Below are 18,548 nucleotides of genomic sequence, written 5' to 3' on the forward strand. Positions count from 1 at the left end.
TAAATTCTTGCTCTCAACATTATCTTGATGGCCAGTTAGTTAATACTGGGCCACCAAAACCACAGTCAAACTCCCAGGTAGCTGCTGCCACTGTAGAAGTGGAGAAATAAATTCCTGAATGCCTGTTTTCAGCACTGGGCTTCACGCTGCAGAAGGTTATCTTTTCTCATCCATGAAATTGGCTATTCTCTATACCGGGCTGAATGAGAAGTCAATCAGGACTGCTGAGGATGTGCCTGGAGAGCTCAATGAAACAAGAAAATGGGTGACACGCTTCCAAATCTTAGTTAAATGGTAGCTTTATCTATAACAACTGCATACTTGGCAAAGAATTATCTGCTGGTTGGGATATCCCAGCATTTGAGTTTGAGCCAGATTTTGCTTTTGGCTGGGCATAGCTTGGAGTGGCACTGAAATGGAAATCAGAGTTAGACTTGCATATCACAGAGCACACTGTGTAAGAATTTGTGGAAATATCTCACAGTCTAGCATGCTTCATTCTTAACTGAAAAGAAAACTTAAACTGCCAATATGACACTACCCCTAATTTTTACTCCTAAGGATGCAAACACTACCACACTACACAAACCCCTGAATATTGTTTCATTGCTTACTAATCACACAAACAACCTAGTTAGAAGATTCCAAAATCCAACTTCAATAAAATATGAAGCACAGAGTAGCTTATTTCCCACTACAGCTAATGAAATAAACGTACCTCCAGTATTATACTTTTCCCTACACACATTGTTGTTGTTCCTTGTTCAATGCATATACTTCAGGACCTAAACTCAGTGAGACTCTCTTCAGATCCCAAGGGGGTTTTAATAATCTGTGTAAAGCCAATATTAGAGGATTCACAAAACAAATATGGATCAGACACCAACCAGAAATATGAATACCTCTTTTTAAAATTATTATTTGAACTTTGAATTCATGGCCTGAAAGATACATTTTCCCAAGCTATTGCACTGTATACATGACCTGCTAGTATTGTTTCCCTCCATCCCAAAAAAGTTTGGGATATTTTACTCAAATATTTTACTTTCTGCAATGGGAAAAATACTGGTTCTGGCCCTCGGTTCAGAACTCAGGCTTTCTAATCTTTAATCCTTGTTTATAAAGAAATCAGCTGTTTAAGAAGTCAGAACATGCTCAGCAGTGATCTTTCACAGATCAAATTTTGAGTTTAATCTACAATGAATCTTGACTATAAGGCTTCAAGTATTCTATTTTTACCAAGTTTATCCTTCGGATATGAAATATACTTTCACACTTACAGAGATTAAAATTCCAATGTTTATATTAGCAGAAGTGTTTAGGGTAAAACCAGTTTCAAAAACACTAAGCTGTGAATCTATCACATTTAGACTCTTTATACCATAAAAAAAAGGACAGCAAACATACACTGTACTATTTCAATAGCTGAGAAAGACAGTAATTTTTACTCACATTAAAATAAATACAAAGTTATTTCCATTAAAAACATTGATCAGACTTCATCATCCTTCTCAAGATTTCACACAGTAAGAATTTGTGCTTATGAATATACATATGAATGCTTCACTTGTCATTTAAGCCAATGGTGTATTTTCCATGCTCAAACATATTCTCTACATGAGAATAAAATGTCATATAATTATCATTTCACATGCCCATTCTATGCAAAAACTGACATCAGTCTGATCACTTCTCAAATGTATTTAAGCAGAATCATGTTGTTCTACAGTCACACGCAAGCTGTACACCAAATTTTCCCTGGATTTATAGCTGCAGATGTATTCACCAGTTCATTTCATCAATGCCTTTTACTATCTCCTGCCTAATCCAAAGAAATGTTATTTAAAACCTGTCCCACTAAAGTTTAGTAGATGCAGTAAATCAGGAGGCTCTCTGCAACTGGATTGCAGGCTGAAGGCCTAGTGCACAGCATAAAGACAAAGCCATATTTTGTAGGATTTCCAGTCTTTTCTTCACCTGTACAGTTTCTGCACACTGTTCTTTTTGTACATGTTTTTCTCATGACTGCTTTCCTTTCATGGAAATTTCTCTGACTCATCATCCATTAATCATTTTTTCTTCTACCTTTCTTATCCAGCACAAAGCAAATCTCGAGGAGGAAACTGTCACTGTCAAAACTTTTAACCCAACTTGAAAGAAACAAAAATAAAAAAGCTATAAACTAATTTACTGCCTTTTGGGTACTTCAGCTAAATAGGTTCCTTCATCAATAAGCTTTACCTGCAGAAAACAAGATATTTTAATCCAGAATCCTTCCATTGTCTTGTTTAGACCATCCTTCAACTTGGACTACTTCTCATCAAATTTGAATGATTTTTCATTCTGGGCTAAGCTAGGTCAGCAAAAGTTGAATTTGACTTTAAGCATAAAAAAAGCACTAATGCATTAACTTGACCGTGCTATTCATTATTCTTTACTAAAATAACCAAGACAGACAGAACAATCTTGAAAAGTTACAACCCAAAATATCTGCATTTACTGTTGATATCAAACTCCATCGATATTTAGTCACTGCACGTGCTGGTTATTGATTCACAGCAAGTTTCAGCTCCCTAGCCTAGCACCAAGCTCCAGCACCATCACAGCACTGGCTGCAGCAGCAGCAGCCAACCAAACCTCCTAAAGACAAAGCAGTCTGGCAGACAACCTTTTGACCATGTCTCTCAGCAAAAAGAGCATCCTGGCACTCAGACTCTTCAGAACTGTACATGTCAGTGCTCTTGGAAAGCTCTGAGGCTCAATGCAGTAATGTATGCCTGACATGACTGATCTCTTCCAAGCACTGCCCTCTGGATAGCACCTGTCTCTCAAGGCAATGTGCAATCTGATGAACAGTAATACTTAGATCATGCAAAACAGATGCCAGGAGTTTACCAAAGACTTTAAAAATTATACCCACCGAGTTACAGGAGGACACAGAAATGCCTATCTTGACAAAATGCAAAACAAAAATGTCATTTCATTTGAAAACTGTCAGTATATGGTATATGTACAGAGCACATTAGCATGTAATATATTTCTCATTATTATTTATTTAAAACCTTTAACATTTCAGAAGCAATTCTGTAAGAACTCTCCTAGAGCCATGTCTCTAAGAAAGGGACTTAAAATTTATGCAAACATTGTGCATTTCTTTTGGCTTTCAAAAATATGAGGACCAAGAACTTCACTCCATAACAAGATTATCCCAACAACTCTAAGAATTGTTCTATGTAGGCAAATAGACAAGGCAGGGGGCAAGCAGAATTTTAGGCATTGGCTACATGCAGCTTTGAAACACCTACTTAATTCAACTATTTTTGGTGATTTCAGTGGTACTTCAATAAAAACTACTTTTAAAGTACCCTTGTATATAAAGATTCTGCAAAGATTTCCATCAGACTTCAACAGCAAGTAAAATCACCAGCATATTCAAAAGCTCAATTACTTGACCTTCTATGACTCTATATGAGACAGCTGTGTTTAAAGGTACTGCACCTATAAGGACTATTCTGCAAGCACACAATTACACTTCACTGCAACATGCACCAATGAATGGGAAGAACTCAGTCTTGTTAGCAAACACTTGGAAGAAATCATCTCCTTCTGCATTATTTAATTCCCACCCTTGATGTTTTCCCCTCTGACTGTATTAATTTTCAGAGTTACAGGGTGCTCATTTTTTGCTTTTATGGCTGCAGTCGTCACAACACACAGAACAATTTCTAGAATCATGGAGCAGGTTTATTTTGCTAGAGGGAACAAAGTGACAATACGTGTTCCAAAACATGTCGAAGGTACGTGAGTAAGAAAGGTGTGGTCTGTTCCAGCTAGTTACAACACTGAGGCTTTCCAAGCCAAGGCAGCTGCAATGCTAGTGGCACAACCAGCATTCCTACTTTTTGAAAAGTGCTTAGCTCTGCCAGGCTGTAATGTGGTGTACAGAACTGCCATCCTGTTTAATGTTTAACTCCAACTATTCTCAGATGTCCACATCTAGAAATATTTAATAATCCACAGCTTACTTTTATTCCAAATAATATCTGCATAACAAATCTCCAGTAATTAAACTATACAAGAAACATAAAGGACAGAAATATAATTACTGACACTAAAATGACACTAAAAATATCACAGAGTTACACGGAAAAACATTGAATATTTTATACAGACACATAATGAGTCTCCAGAGGAAATGTTCACCCACTTGAGTACACAACCTATAACCAAGCATTTAATTTTCTTAAGGGCTGCTGCTGCCATGATTCCACAGAAATATCTACTATAAAGTAACAGGAAAAATAAAATCAGTTTGAAGTTCAATATAAAACTGCAATTGGTTTATGCCTTTGAAAAAAGCAACTCAAACAGTTAAGCACTGAGCACCACTACAGTTAAGAGCTGAGAACACCCACAACTTGAAGACTTAGAACCTGAACTTTATAAGCAACTGTCTGCTATTCATCCCTTAGTTATTTCTTATAAAACTACAGAGTACAGTAGGGTGGGTCATATTAACTGAAAGCCCAGAGGCATTTTGTTGTTCAAATAGAACCGGAGCTCTACTTAAAGAAAAAACAAGGGAAAAAAAACTAAAGAGTTCAACCAGCTGACCTTATCTTTGAAATCACAAACAGAGCAACCGCTTTAGACCTTCATGACTTCAGCAGTCAAGTTCTCAGCATTGTGTACATGGCAATAGCAGTCACAATGCAACTTCACAAAGCAAGTTACAGCTTTCTTACTCTTTTTATTTAATGTTTACGTAGTAAAAAGTCATGACACAAACCTGGGTCCACATGTCTAGAGCTTCTTCTAATTCCATTTGTTCGTTTCTGCAGAGCAAAAGGAAGAATCAAGGATATGAATAAACATGTTTTTACAGAGGCTCACTGCAATCCTTTCATTACCACAATCTACTAGGCAAAGCTGGTTTTCTTAAGTTATTTCCCCCAACCACCAACACAATTATCTTTATCTCGTCAAAAGATCACACTTTGAAAAATATTCTTAGTAATGTTGATGGCTTTTTCATATATCCCATTTTTTCTGACACTAGGCTGAAAGAGTCTGAGTCCATAGAAGGTTTGTTCATACATCAGCATTTTTTGATACTGAGAACAAATGTATTTTTTAATAATTTATGAATAGACAGGGGAAAAACATGAAGTCTGGCATTATCTGCCCCAGATAACATCCACCAACACAACAGTCAAAGCCACTTGCATTACTTTAATACGGTAGAAACTTTCACTGTTTCTACTTTAAACTGAAGCTAACTACAATTTCCTATGGAATGCTTAATTTTCTTATTTTTTGGGCAAGTATTTAAACATATTTAGCAACTTGTCTGTCTCTGTAAAATTGGAGGAACCAGAGTTGTGTGAAATCAGAAACTCTCTGACAAGATTCAGACTATATCAATTTATTTTCTATATTTTATACACTAAGACACTTACTATGGATCCCTGGAAATTTCAATGTGCAATAGTGCATATCTGCAAACTACTCATCTGCTTTTGCAAACTTGTTTTATCTGGTAACTTGCATGATGATTCATGCATTTATTTATTTTTTAATCAAACCAAGCAGAGAAAGGCACATTGCATAACAAAGGGAACAATTAGGTTGCTCTGATTTACTCGCCGTTGATATAAGCTGATGCAGGACACACACCAAAGCAAGCCAGAAAGCAGTAACCTGAGGCATAACCCAATTACCAAGCCCTGTAGCAGGCAAGCAAAATCAAAAGCTTGGTTTGAAAATGGCTTTCAAACTCTCAAGTCCTTGGACATATTCTCTTTGTACCCCACATGTCTAATTAAAAAAAGGATACAAGTTTTGCTTTATCTGTATTGGATAGAATAAAAATTTAAAGCTGATACCACAATGAAGATAATAGTACTAGATAAAAGCAAAATGCTCAGTTATATCCTCTATAGTTTTTTATAGATGGAAGCCATGTTACTGATATGGACTGATGCAGATTGGCGAGCAACCACAGATTTGCACAAGAAAGGGAAAGGGGCAGAACTCGGAAAAGTACAAAGGGAGAGAGAGAAATGCTTAATTGAAATAAAAACAACAGGACTGTGACAACTCAAGTCATATACACCAAAGGACTGGCTAGAAAATGGTTTTAAGGAAATAGTTCTTGAGCTGTATAAAAATTAGCTCAGTACCCTTAAACATAATAAATTACCAGTAGATTCTTTACTGGCATAAAACCTAAATCTATGTTTTTCAAAATGACAATTCCTCATCCATGCTTAAGTTTTCTTCTGCACAGAGACAATTAAAACAGGCACTTAAATAGGAGTCTTGGTAAAAATTAATGTAATCCTGATGTTTTGGATCAACTCAACAGGCAGTAGCAAATCAATAGGTCCAGAAATGCGGTCTTAATTTTCCTAACTAGAAAAAAAACAGTAGACCTATTTTTTCATCCAGACACAGTATGGTCACCACAGTTAGCTTTAGGAAGCCTGGCAGCCTTGTCTACTAAACCCAGTAGATGATCTGTTCACAGCTCTCCAGTAATGCCTGCCAGTGGCAGGACTGGAAAAGCATCAGGCAAATGGACCACACGGTGATTCCCAAAGTTTAGAGTGCCCTTACTCAGCACATCTGTCAAGGCAGAGACGTGACAGACTGGGCAGGACCTGGCCAGAGGCATGGCTGAGGATGCAATGAGGAGAGCGGGCACAGGCAGGAGCTGGGCAAAGGCAGCACACCCCTCTCCTCTGCCAGAGCTCCCGTGTCACCACACAATTCCCCTGCAGGATCCCAGGAGCAGGAGCCCACCTGGGGCCCACATGCCAGGAGCTCACCAGAGGGCGCAGAGCTGCCCTCACCCAGCCCCACTGCTCTCTGGGGTTACAGTGACACCCAAACAGCTCAAACATCAGAGAGCATAGTCATGGTCAGCCCTGCACCAGCCATGTCAGCAATAACATCCTCCCCATTACCCCTATCTGCAACAGCATCAAACACACTCATGCTTATGGAGAGCAGCAGCAACATTTATACTCACATGCTGCTCATAACTGGCATGTCATTTAAGCAATTACCATAAACTTCTGATCTAAAATACATGCTAGAAGCTATTACGCTCTAGGTCTGAAGTGCTGCCTCTATTTTGTCAGATGGGACAGACAAAACAGTGAAGAGGTCCCAGGAGCTGGCCAAAAAATAACAACCCAGGGTGGCCTGCAGCCTTCCTAGGCTGACAGCAAGCCACAGTATGTGCATCACAGCAGCTCCTCTGTTCAGGTCCCATTTTAACATCTCTCCAGATTACATAAACTCCATACTACAGGATACCTCTGCAAACATAGTCTTTTCACATGAAGAGGCAAACACTGCCCTGTCAATCCTTCATCACCCCAGAGTTCTCTGGCACAGCAGAGAAAAAAAAAAAAGAATACTTTAACTCTACAGCCAGATTTTGTCTAGGAACAGTAAGGATCTAACCACCACTTGTGAAGCAATGTATGTTTTCTTACCTGTAGCTTAAAAAAGCATCTCCACCCCTTTCAGTGCTCTCAGCACTGTCATTTTGCTGCAAGTTTAACTCGCATTTGGAGCAGAAGACATTTGTATTTAATCATTAATACCTTGTTGCTTAGACAACTTCTACAGCACTCTAAATAAATCTGTTTGCAAACCCAGAAGAAAAACATATCTTCTCCATCAGCATGTACACAGAGTAATAAGGAGCTCTTATGTCACCAACAAAACAAACATCACATGCAAAAGAAAAGGAATCCTTACCTCATGTTTCACGTTTCCGTGTTCTGAAACATAAGTAAAAATTGGCATTATTGTTGATTGCAAATTGTGCACCTTTTACAGAGCAATCTCAGCCTGTGCTGCGTGTGTACCAGAAAACCCTGCTGCCTCCTTTGCCACCTATCTGTGCAGCCGCCCCAGAGCCCGGGCGCGCCGGGTACTGTTGTGCAAACCCCGCCGCGCTCCCGCCGCTCATTGGCCCCGCCGGGCTGCGCCCATGGCCGGGCTGGCTCCGGCTGCAGGGCACCTGCACGCTCCAGCAGCTGCACGGCAGGTCGGGACACCACCCTGGCAAACCCTGAGAACACTGCAAAAATGCTGCATTAATACTGCCTCGTTGGGGACTCAAAGCTACAGTTGATTGCAAGTCGAGTTCACGCCTTTTTTTTTTCCTGTCTGTTCACAGTGTGACAAGGTGTATCAAGGTTAAATGTATACCTTTCACTTCAAAGTGTTCTATGTTTCGTGTTCAATTCAGCATTGCATTAGTATACCACAGACTGACATCACTGCTGCTTTTACTATAAATTTTCTGGTACTACTTAAAAATTAGGGAAAAAATCCTGAGGGACATCACAAAGACTGAATAAAGCCAGTAACACTTCACTACATACATACCACCACACGTCACAAGCGGCACAAAAGATATCTTTTCTACATGTCCTTTAAATGTCTAATCTGATAGCAGGTATTTGGGTGCACTCTAGATGTTGGGATGGTGCCTTACCAAAGCACAGGCAGCTGTATTTGCCTGTGTCTGCCTCTCACAGTACACAAACTGCTGAAGCCCAGCACAAGCTGCATGTTTCTGGTCTCTGTGCACTGTAGGACACTGGAAAACTTTTGCTGCACTAACTTCTGAACAGAAAGGCATGCCCACAGTAAAACAAAAAATGAACTTTAACTTTTGTTCCACAAAGAAAGGCTCCACGAGGCAGTGAGTGTGGGAAAGCAGAAGCCCTGGCGTGCCGGGGCCGAGCCCGCGGCTGCGCGCTGGGCTGGGCGGGCACAGCCCCGCAGTGCTGGCACCGCTGCGCGCACGTACACCCGCAGTGCCGCGCCAGCACCGCCACCGACAGCTCCTCTGGGATTGTCACCTTTCCAGAGGGATCCCTTTGCATTTCTAGAGTGAGCAAAGAGAACAAAAATAAGCCCACCCAAAGGAGGAGCTGCACGTAGTCTGTTGAGATTTCCTAAGCAGCCTGAGGGAATTAGTTGCCCAAGTGCTGCTGAAATTCAATAAAATTTTGGTATTTTACAATCTGACACGTCTTTCAGAATTTTTGCCAAAATCTGAATAAAATCTCCTCTTTTGAATGTTTGATCTCAGCACTATGAATGACTTGACATGAAGGCAAATTATATAGGTAATTAGTTGCAAAGGAGGCCAAAACGTCTATCCCAGACTTAGGGGTTTTGTTTCTTTTCTATATTCTAAAGACTTAGATTTATTTCAGCAGGCCATTTATCAAAAAGTTGAAATGGAAATGTTGTTCTATCCTCCAAAGGGAATGAATGAATCTGATTTTTAAACTTTGCTGTTGAATATTATTTTTACCTCTAGAAAATATCCCCAGTCCAACTAGATGAACAAGTTCCATTTGGTGATCATGGCATCCCAAAGGTTCTTATAATAATTAGGAAATTCAGTGATTAACTTTCAATAACTGAATAACTGGGTTCAAGAAATCACTACATAAGAAGAGAACAAATACTCCTGATCATTCATGTAAAATAAATTTGGATTTGGATTAAGAGAAAACCAGCACTGATGGACCAAAAGGCCATTTGTGGTTTCACTGTTAACACTTCGGGAATAGAAAATAATATCCAGTGTCTGTATTTATACCTAAAAGCCTATTCAAAAAATTAAGACTTGTTATTTCATTACAGTTTAAATATGCCTGTATTTCAGAATATTCTGTATTGAAATATTTGTACTATGTCCTTATGAAAGACCTGTTTTCCAAACATTATACAAGTACAAGACCAAGAAAACCTTCATTTCTATTTTTAGGAGGGAAAAAAAAAAAAAGCAGTGCCTGAGGAGATCTACCAGCAGATATTCTACACATGACAAGTTTAATTCAAGTTTCTGCTCAGCACCAGTGTGCCAATGAAATCATCAAGTGAGTCCTCAGTTCTGACAGTCAATTAATGCCATAGTTCAGCACAGTTTTGGGGTTTTTCTTGTTTATTCACTGATGCCACATTACCAGTGAGTCACATTTTGATAATTATATTTTACTACAGAAGCAAGAGGAGTAGCAGCTGCTCTCAGTAAGTGAGGGAACAGAGCTAAAAAAATAGGAGTAAGCTGCTCTTCAGGGATGCAACAGAGCATCTGGATCTACATGCTAACTAAACGGAGAGTAAAAAAAAAGTATATGTAATAAACTACTCACCTTTCTATTTTAAAACAAAACTCAAAATATTTAAAATGCAGGAGCTATAAACTAAATCCCTTGGAAGGAGCCGTGGGACTACGTGTTCCTTTCCAGTCATTTAGCCAGTCCTTACTCAATTAGAACAAAATCATAAATGTGACCCAGATGGACCACACTGCAGGACCCTAAAAAATATCAAGCACCCTAACTGGCTTTTGTTCAGGTTGAGCAAGAATCATTAGTTAAGCAATACAGCTCAACCTCTGTTGCAGTTTTTAAAAAAGTGGCATAACTCCAATGAACTTTGTGAGATTTGAGCATTTACTTGTCAATTCTGTTGACACAAGAGCTTTGGAGAGGAGCCAGCAACTTTGCAACTATTTATTAAGTCAGCAAAAACGTAAATAGTGAAAGCTGCTGGTTTCTTTTGAGATGTCAAGACCACAGGCTTTTCATGAATAATCTCTAATGTGCTGTAGCAAGCAATTAGGACATGAACAGCATGGATGTATCATTGGGCATGCACATTACTGTATGAAAGCAATTCTAAACTTAAGCCATTCATATGCCAACATTGTCTTTTAGTTCATCTCACAGCTGAAGAAACTTCCATCGAAAGAAATATAGCACCTTTTCAAATGAAATTATCCAAATGAGAAAGAAATCATGCATAAATTAAGTAAGATTTACTATAAAAATGACCAGCTAATGTTTTTCTAATCTATTTTTGACCTGATGAGACACGCCTTTAACACTCCCTGGGAAAAGCAATATAGAGAAGAAAATTCTGTGGGTTTGGCACTATATTTTAAATATTCAAAACACTTTCAGATTCTAGAATCATTGGTGGTTTCTCTAATTGAAATATTCAATAGTCAGTAGAACCAGCAAGCATTTGCCTGAAAATACTTAATTCAACTTAATTTGATGGACTTGGAAAAATTCCAGTCTGGAAATAAAAATGAATTGTTAATTCTGCTAGTTTAGACTAGGAAACAGACTGGAGTTCTTCAGTGTGTTCTGGGCAGAGTAACTCTGTCTTATCAATCCTATGAGGCCTTTGAAGAAATTGCAAGGGACACAGGACAGACTGCACAATAGAAGTGGGCACAACAAGAGATACAGCTTCTCCCTTTGGCTACTAAAGGTATGTCTTACCCATTGTTGCTTACCCAAGGCCCCAATCTAAAGCATTCCCAGACACAAACCCTTCCAGCCAGTGGGTGAGCATCACTAGAGGAGTGAAATTGCTCTGTAGCCATGAAATGAGACGCAGGAATGCAGTTGAAAAGCCAGATGTAACAAGGGAGGGGAGATGCCCTCATAGCCAGCAGAGAAAAGAACACCACGTATGTCTTTATAAATGGCCTGTGACAGAAATATGTCCATCCATTTTCTAATCCTTGTGTTTAAGGATTTCATACAGTCTGTTTAAGACTCAAAGGAGTTCATCAGAGCATTAGCAAGGATTCCAAATCACAGAAAAATTAAGAGATAGGGCAGAAAAGTAAAATATATGAAAATGTAGAGGAGTATTTGAGGCTGTAAAGGACAGCATTTTAGGGGGAAAAAACTGTTAAATCAATAATGACAGAAACAAGCACAGAAGACTTCAACCAGCACTGCTAATTTAGAAGAGCAAGGGCAGGAACAGCAACCAAGAAAACCCTAGGGCTAAATGCAAACATTTTGTTCTGTTTATTAATTCAACTGATTAACTCTGCATCTTTTATCACTAAAATTTCTACAATGTGCTGAACTGGCCTTCTTTGAAGCAAAACATCTGAAGAACTGGCATATGTTTGTGTATAAGGCATAGCAAGAGAACACAGCAATTTATCTTCAGATTTTGTCAATGTTTCTCTCATAAGTGTATCATCTAAATCTGACACTTAATAATTTTGTCATTCAAAAGGTTTCATCTATCTTTGGATGTGTCTCTTTTGAATTTTCACAAAGTGCGACTTGGAATGAAATTTAAAAAGATTTAATCCACTCAGGAAAGTTCTAAGCATTATTTCAGAAAGGCTGGCAAAAACATCTGCTCGTGGTCTATAAAGGAAACAGAATCTTAAACTTTACAAAACCAGAAAATGCCGAGGAAAATTCAAATGCCTTTGAGAAACTTAATGGCATATTCCCACTGCAGTGCTTTGAACTCTGATCACCTTTTTTCAAACAAGCCTCTAGAAGTACAAGAGGTCTACAGGAATGAAGACTATTTGAAACATAGAAAAAATTACACTTATAAAAAGATAATTTTAAAAAATGGAACTGTTCCATACAGAGAATACACCATTAAGAAGTCAAAATAATTTATCATAGAGAAGCAGTCAGTCAAGACTTCTCACAAAAGCCTGAAGTCACATGTTCACAGAGAACTCACTGTTCTAACACTCTGAATTGCAGTGGGACATCTCCAAATAGGGAAATGCAAAAGCATTAGCAAGATGTAAAAACTCTTCAAACACCAAAAAAGGAAGGAAGAAAGTTTAACAGGATCAAGCAAGGAGCATCATTCCTGGACATTGTCTACTACACAGAGGATTTGCACTTTGCTGTGAAGCATCTGGAATGGCACTGGCAGAATGAAAGAACACCATATTAAACAGAAAATACATATATCTATACATATATAGATATATATTCCATGTCTGTGGCCATAACTAATACCACATGACTGGGGAACAATAATGTGCAGTTTCCCAAAAGTTTCATGTACCTTATACCTTGTGAAAAAGGCTATAATAGTCCCCTAGAAAAAAAATGTGCAGAGAAAAAAACCAAACCAACACAACAAAACAACCCAAACACAGCAATACAATAAGTGTTCCAGGTATTTTGCTGTTGTACAAGACTTTGCTCATTTCCCACAGTAGCAGCAAATGACACTGCTATAAAATATTATATTTATCATAAATTAATTTCTCTAAATATTTCAAAAGAAAAGTATTCAAAATTAAAACCATGTTAGATTGTTGTGCCTAGAGAGCATACTTCCACAAAGTGCAGTGAAGATGTTGAATTTTACATTATATCTTTATGTCTGCATGCCTTTATCTCTGCATGAAAGATAATTTATGGGAGACCTCATTTCTCATTATATCTCTGGAATAGTTAAAGGACAGCTCCAAAAAAAATAATTCAAGTTGCACTAATCAATATTTTAGAGATTTTTCATTGTCTCATCCCTTTCAGGCCCACATAGGGAAGGAGGGACTGGTAAAGCTCCTCAAACCTTTCCCTGGTCTGTGCACATTATGAACGGCCAGCACTGCTCAATCAACACTTCTTTCTTCAAAAAGGCAAATAAAGAGTAAAAGTGAAAAACAGTAGAGAAAAACCTGAGGATTTCCTTTCCTACTCCTTGGCCAAAGTCCATTTATCAGGTGGAGGGATGACATTTTTAGCTAGGTAAGCAAAACCCCTTGTCCTTTCCATGCTCACTGTTTGTTAAAGGAAGGGGAGGTACAGCACGAGCTGCACTTCAGAGCTGGATTTTGCAGCTATGATCACAGAGCAGACTCTAAGGAAAGACACAGCTCAGCACCTCCTGTCCTTCTGCCTCAGGAGCAGGTAGGACATACATAACTCTCTGGTCTTGTGTGAGAGCTACAGCAATCAGAGTCTTTGCACAGAAGAAAAAACAGACTGAGAAGAGAAAGTGAAGTTTGAAGAGAAGACAGAGGGCTGAACACATGGATGTAACCAAAACACGTAACACAAAAAGGATCTTAGCAATCCACTTGCTTGCAATTTCAGTACAGTATAATTCTACAAACATCAGGAAAATGATTTAAAGTAAAATCCAAACCACCATTCTGCTTCTTTGAATTTTTAAAATTATAATTTATTCCACTAAAAAGAAGGAGGAATGTGATTTGTTGTACTGTTATTTTGTTCTCTCTAGCAGGTCTACAGCACTGCTTAAGTATGCAGGAAAATTAAAAGAAATCAGATCTTATCTAGGCATTTATGGTCATTCTTACTGATGCATGTTGCACCATATGTGTCCATAGATATTTACAGAGGAACAGAAAGACAAGCTCCTGCCTCCTGGGGTGCCAGCTATCCAATTAAAATATAAATACAGAAGTGATTAAAAGAAAAGGAGCAAGACAAAGAAAAAAAATGGAAGTAGGGGTGGTTTGTACCACAGAACACAGTTCTTTTGGAACAAACAATATGTGTTTGTTTTTCCACTCTATTAATTTCAAGTAACTGCTTTAAAACATTCAATTTTTAAGATAATTTAAATATTTACTTTCCTTAGAATATCTGCAGGAGGTTCTGTGAAAAGTCTGTGTTCCAAAAAGTGTTTCAGTCACAATTACTGTGACTGCTTGTATGGTTTTTAGATCTACAAAAAGATTATTTGTAAAGAGTTCAGACTTGGAGGATAGCACAGAAGATTTCTAACACAGAAAAGCAGCTGAGAAAAAGAAGTTTACTGACTCCAGCAAAATTCAGGGACTGCCATCCTGTTGATTTCATGGAAGACTGGGACAGGTAATTAGCACAGAGAGCCACAAGCCAAGCAGAAGTCCGAAGTAATGCACACAGGGACAAAGAAACAAGCTTACACAATGTTGAAAGAAACAGCAAGCTAGAGTCAAAATTTGGAAACAGCAGCTTAATAAAGAGCAGTGAATGAAGTCATCATATAATTCAAAAGTGGGAGAGAGAATATCTCTGCAACAGCATTTTACAAAGATTGTAGATACTAATGTCAAAAAGAAAATAACCCAAGGGAAGAGGTTGTAGTAGCTTATATGAAGTATGTGAGATATAAGAAACTTCACAAATTATTATAAAATAATTCTGAAAAGGAATGCAAAGATCTTAACGAAGTGAGAATGATACATGACTAGAAATTTCCCCAACAAATAAAACTCCACTTTCCAGAAATCATTATGTGCCCCCAATGGCTTTTCTTTTTCAAACAGAACAGCAATTCAAAATAATCCCTAGAAAAAAGAACATTTGAGAATCTGGACAGAGGGAAGAGTCAAAAATGGCACTAGGATTATATGACAGTGGCAATAGTGTAACAAACTCAGTGCCACCAACAGAGCAGGTACAGGGAAGGGAAGGGTGGCCAGTGCTGGGGGCTAACACTGAGCTTTGGCAGTGGGAGAGCCAGATGATGTCAGAAAGAGATTTACAGGTATAATACTGAGCAGAACAGGAAGATGTCAGATTTTTGGAGTTATTTGTGGGAGGCCAAATGGTAGCTGAAATCAAAAGATTCCTTAAGGTCCCAAAGAGCAGAACAATAGGGGAAGTGCAAAGTGACAGTGGCCAAAGAAGAAATTCTCAGAGCAATTGATTAAAAGAAGAAAAAATATAGTTCTTAGGTGTGGGAAGCAGAGAGCCATCAATCACCTTTTTGTGAATATTGTGAGTGGACAGAAACCATGGAAACCAAAGAGATGAAAGAGGAAGCTGAGGCAACACAAACAGCTTTAGGAACTGAAAGGAAAATACGAAAATTGACATAAAGGGAGAAGTACAAGGATGATAGATGATGCGCTGTACTGTAGGGGTTATATATAAGCAGTCCACAACTGAAACGAGAGCAATTCCTTGTTGTATACAACATTGATGAAGAAATTTGGTTTGACCTGTAACAGTTCTCTCCTGCTTTGGAACATTTCAATTTAGTAGCAATAAAAATCCGTATGAATCCTAAATGCAATTCTAATTGTGCTTATAAATGGTAGCTTCACAAGTATGCATGTTACAATAAACACAAATTAGAGGTAAATTAAACCTTAATTATATCTAGCAAGTTTTATGTCCTAATTAAAAATTGTATTCTAACAATTAAAATGACTTACCACCTAAATTAGCCCTGCCACAATTGTCTAGTCTTCCTAAACATTCTTTGTGTGCTCCAGCTCCACACTTAGAACATAAATAGCCTTGATAAAATGTTCCCCTGTAAAATAAAATTAGGTAGTGATACATTAGAGGTGACAAATTCCACACATAAAGGACAGAAGAGACATGGCAGAAGGTACTAGAAGTCATTTGTTGTTCTGCATAATGATACTCCTTAAAGGCTTGAGAAAAAGTGACAATTGACTAACAAGCAGCTCATCTGCTTTCTGTCACTAATAGCCATTTCAAAATCACAACCAGACAGTTCTTTCAGACTACTAGTAGAATAATAGCCTCCATTTCCATGTAAGCCAAAGCTCCTTCAGAACAGTACACTTGAAATTGTACCATTATGCATCCATCCCATTACAGTTCTACATTTCACCTCATCTCAGTGGGAATTTGCCTATGCACCATGAAGAACAGCATCCAGTTCAAGAGTTGTAAGTTTGAATGTCTATTTAAGCATTAAGTAGTTTTTAGGCTGTACAGCAAATATTCTTGACTTTAAATTTGTGCAGTTTTTACAACACATATATCATGGGCACTTCAGGTAATACTCAGAGCTGCTACTTCCTCTAAATGTCTCTGTACCACAGGAGGGCACTTGGGAATACCCAGCTGGTGGCCCATGGAGAACCCAGGCAGCATCCTAGGGGCTGTGTCCTGAATGCACAACAGCTGATCCTTAGCATCAGCAGTGGGTGCAGACCCAGTAACTCAATCACATTGCTCCAAAGACAGGAATTAGCCCTCCTGACTTTTAAGTTTAGAAGGTCCGCACCACTGTTCACAGTCACTTAGACTGTATTGCATTGAAGGGAAAAAAAAATTTAAAAATCTCTGAAAATACAGGTCAGTCTGACTAGTCAGGAAAAGCTAAAGGAAGAAAAAATGACAAGGAGGAACATAACTGAAGTTCATTTATTTCATGCCTGTACTTAAAGACACCACCCCCACTCAAATGCCCTTGCTAAAATGCTGTGGGCTTCATTTTTCAGACTATCAACAATATGCAACATAGAATCACAGGAGGGATCTTAAAGATTATCTAAACTCTCTGCCATGGGTAGGGACACCTTTCACTAGACCAGGATGCTCAAAGTCCCATCCAGCATGATCTTATAGCGGCAGGAAGGGGGAGACCACCACCCAAAAAACCCTTTACAATACCTCAGAAGCATCTGACAGACTTTGCAAGATGTCACCCGACTGAAGGTGTGCATTTTGAACTCATGAAAGCTCGTGTCTGCATAGTCTGGCCGGATGTTTGACCTAAAAACAAAATTTGAAAATTTGCATTAAATGAAATCTACAACATGAGGCAACATTCACAGCAGGAAACCTTAATCCCCAAACAACTAGTTTTATTTAGACTTTAATGTTTTTCACTGACAAGAACCAGAAGTACAGACTTTACCAAACACCTTGAAATGAAATCTGGATTATGGTTATTATGCAGACTTCTTAAATATACCCTGTAACTACCTTAGCCGTGACAATAAATAGAAAATTAAACATCTGGTTTTTATTCTTATCTGAGTAGGATCATTCTCAACAATATTTTAGTATGTGAATGCACAAGGAAAAGCAGCTCACAGCCTGAGAAGTACCATATTTGAAAATATTAGCAGCAAATTTAGGACAGTTAGGTGATAACTATGCAGCAAGATACTGGATAACCTGAGTGCTTTCAAAGCAATTAGAAAATATTGACCAGGGTTTGGTTAGGCTTGTTTAAATGTGTTGCACAGTGCCCACAGCTGTAAATGCACACAGTAAACTAAACAAAAGATCACTATCCACACTGCCAAGATACCAACACACTACTAGCAGGCTGATTTCCAAAGATCACATTTATGTACAAAGCACTGGTCCACTACTGTACTTGTGTTTTGTTTCCTTTCCCTACTGATCCCTTTTAAAAGCAGAAGTATAATTTAAATGTAAACCATTCATCATTTGTTGCACCAATTACTGTTTTCAGATTTAAATTTTATTAAGTAATCTATTCAATTTTTTCTGTCATCTGTCCCATTTCCGAGACTGAATGGAAGAATAGGCATTTTCAATTAATTTCTTTTTCCTTTTTTTTTAATTCAATAAGATCCCCAAACTACCTTAACACTGTCAAAATCAGTAATGCTGAAATGCTAGGTACATAACTTAATATTAATCTAGACTGTATCAGACAAAAAAAAATATAGTAAGGGTTAACTAATTTTTTACTATTATTTATATTAGAATACTTAGGACTCCATAAATTTCTGGTATTTTTCTGTCAAAAACATAGCAAGGCATGATGTATAGGAATTAAAATAGGAAAAAATAATTAGGGCAGGAATGCAAGAATCTACAGTACTCAAAGGAGAAACCAGAAGCTTTTTGCAACATAGAAAATTACATATTCTTCCATTAAAGTTGGAGATACTTATAAGTTTCATTCTTATGTATTATAAATAACTTCCAGACTAAAACACTGACCAG

The 18,548-nt window shown here is 38.1% G+C and overlaps 1 protein-coding gene across 1 annotated transcript in view; it reads right to left on the reverse strand.

Moving 5' to 3' along the window:
- The window catches only part of VAV3 (vav guanine nucleotide exchange factor 3), a 145,014-nt gene that overhangs the window by 42,414 nt on the left and 84,052 nt on the right, over nucleotides 1–18,548 (reverse strand). The window contains exons 16-19 of the mRNA XM_030953354.1: nucleotides 17,235–17,336; nucleotides 16,019–16,119; nucleotides 7,774–7,796; nucleotides 4,790–4,835 (exon numbers count right to left, since the gene is read on the reverse strand). Coding sequence (XP_030809214.1) covers nucleotides 4,790–4,835; nucleotides 7,774–7,796; nucleotides 16,019–16,119; nucleotides 17,235–17,336 — 272 coding nt within the window. The remainder of the gene's footprint in view (nucleotides 1–4,789; nucleotides 4,836–7,773; nucleotides 7,797–16,018; nucleotides 16,120–17,234; nucleotides 17,337–18,548) is intronic.

Source organism: Camarhynchus parvulus, chromosome 8, assembly GCF_901933205.1.
Source record: "Camarhynchus parvulus chromosome 8, STF_HiC, whole genome shotgun sequence".
In the NCBI taxonomy this organism is placed as follows: domain Eukaryota; kingdom Metazoa; phylum Chordata; class Aves; order Passeriformes; family Thraupidae; genus Camarhynchus; species Camarhynchus parvulus.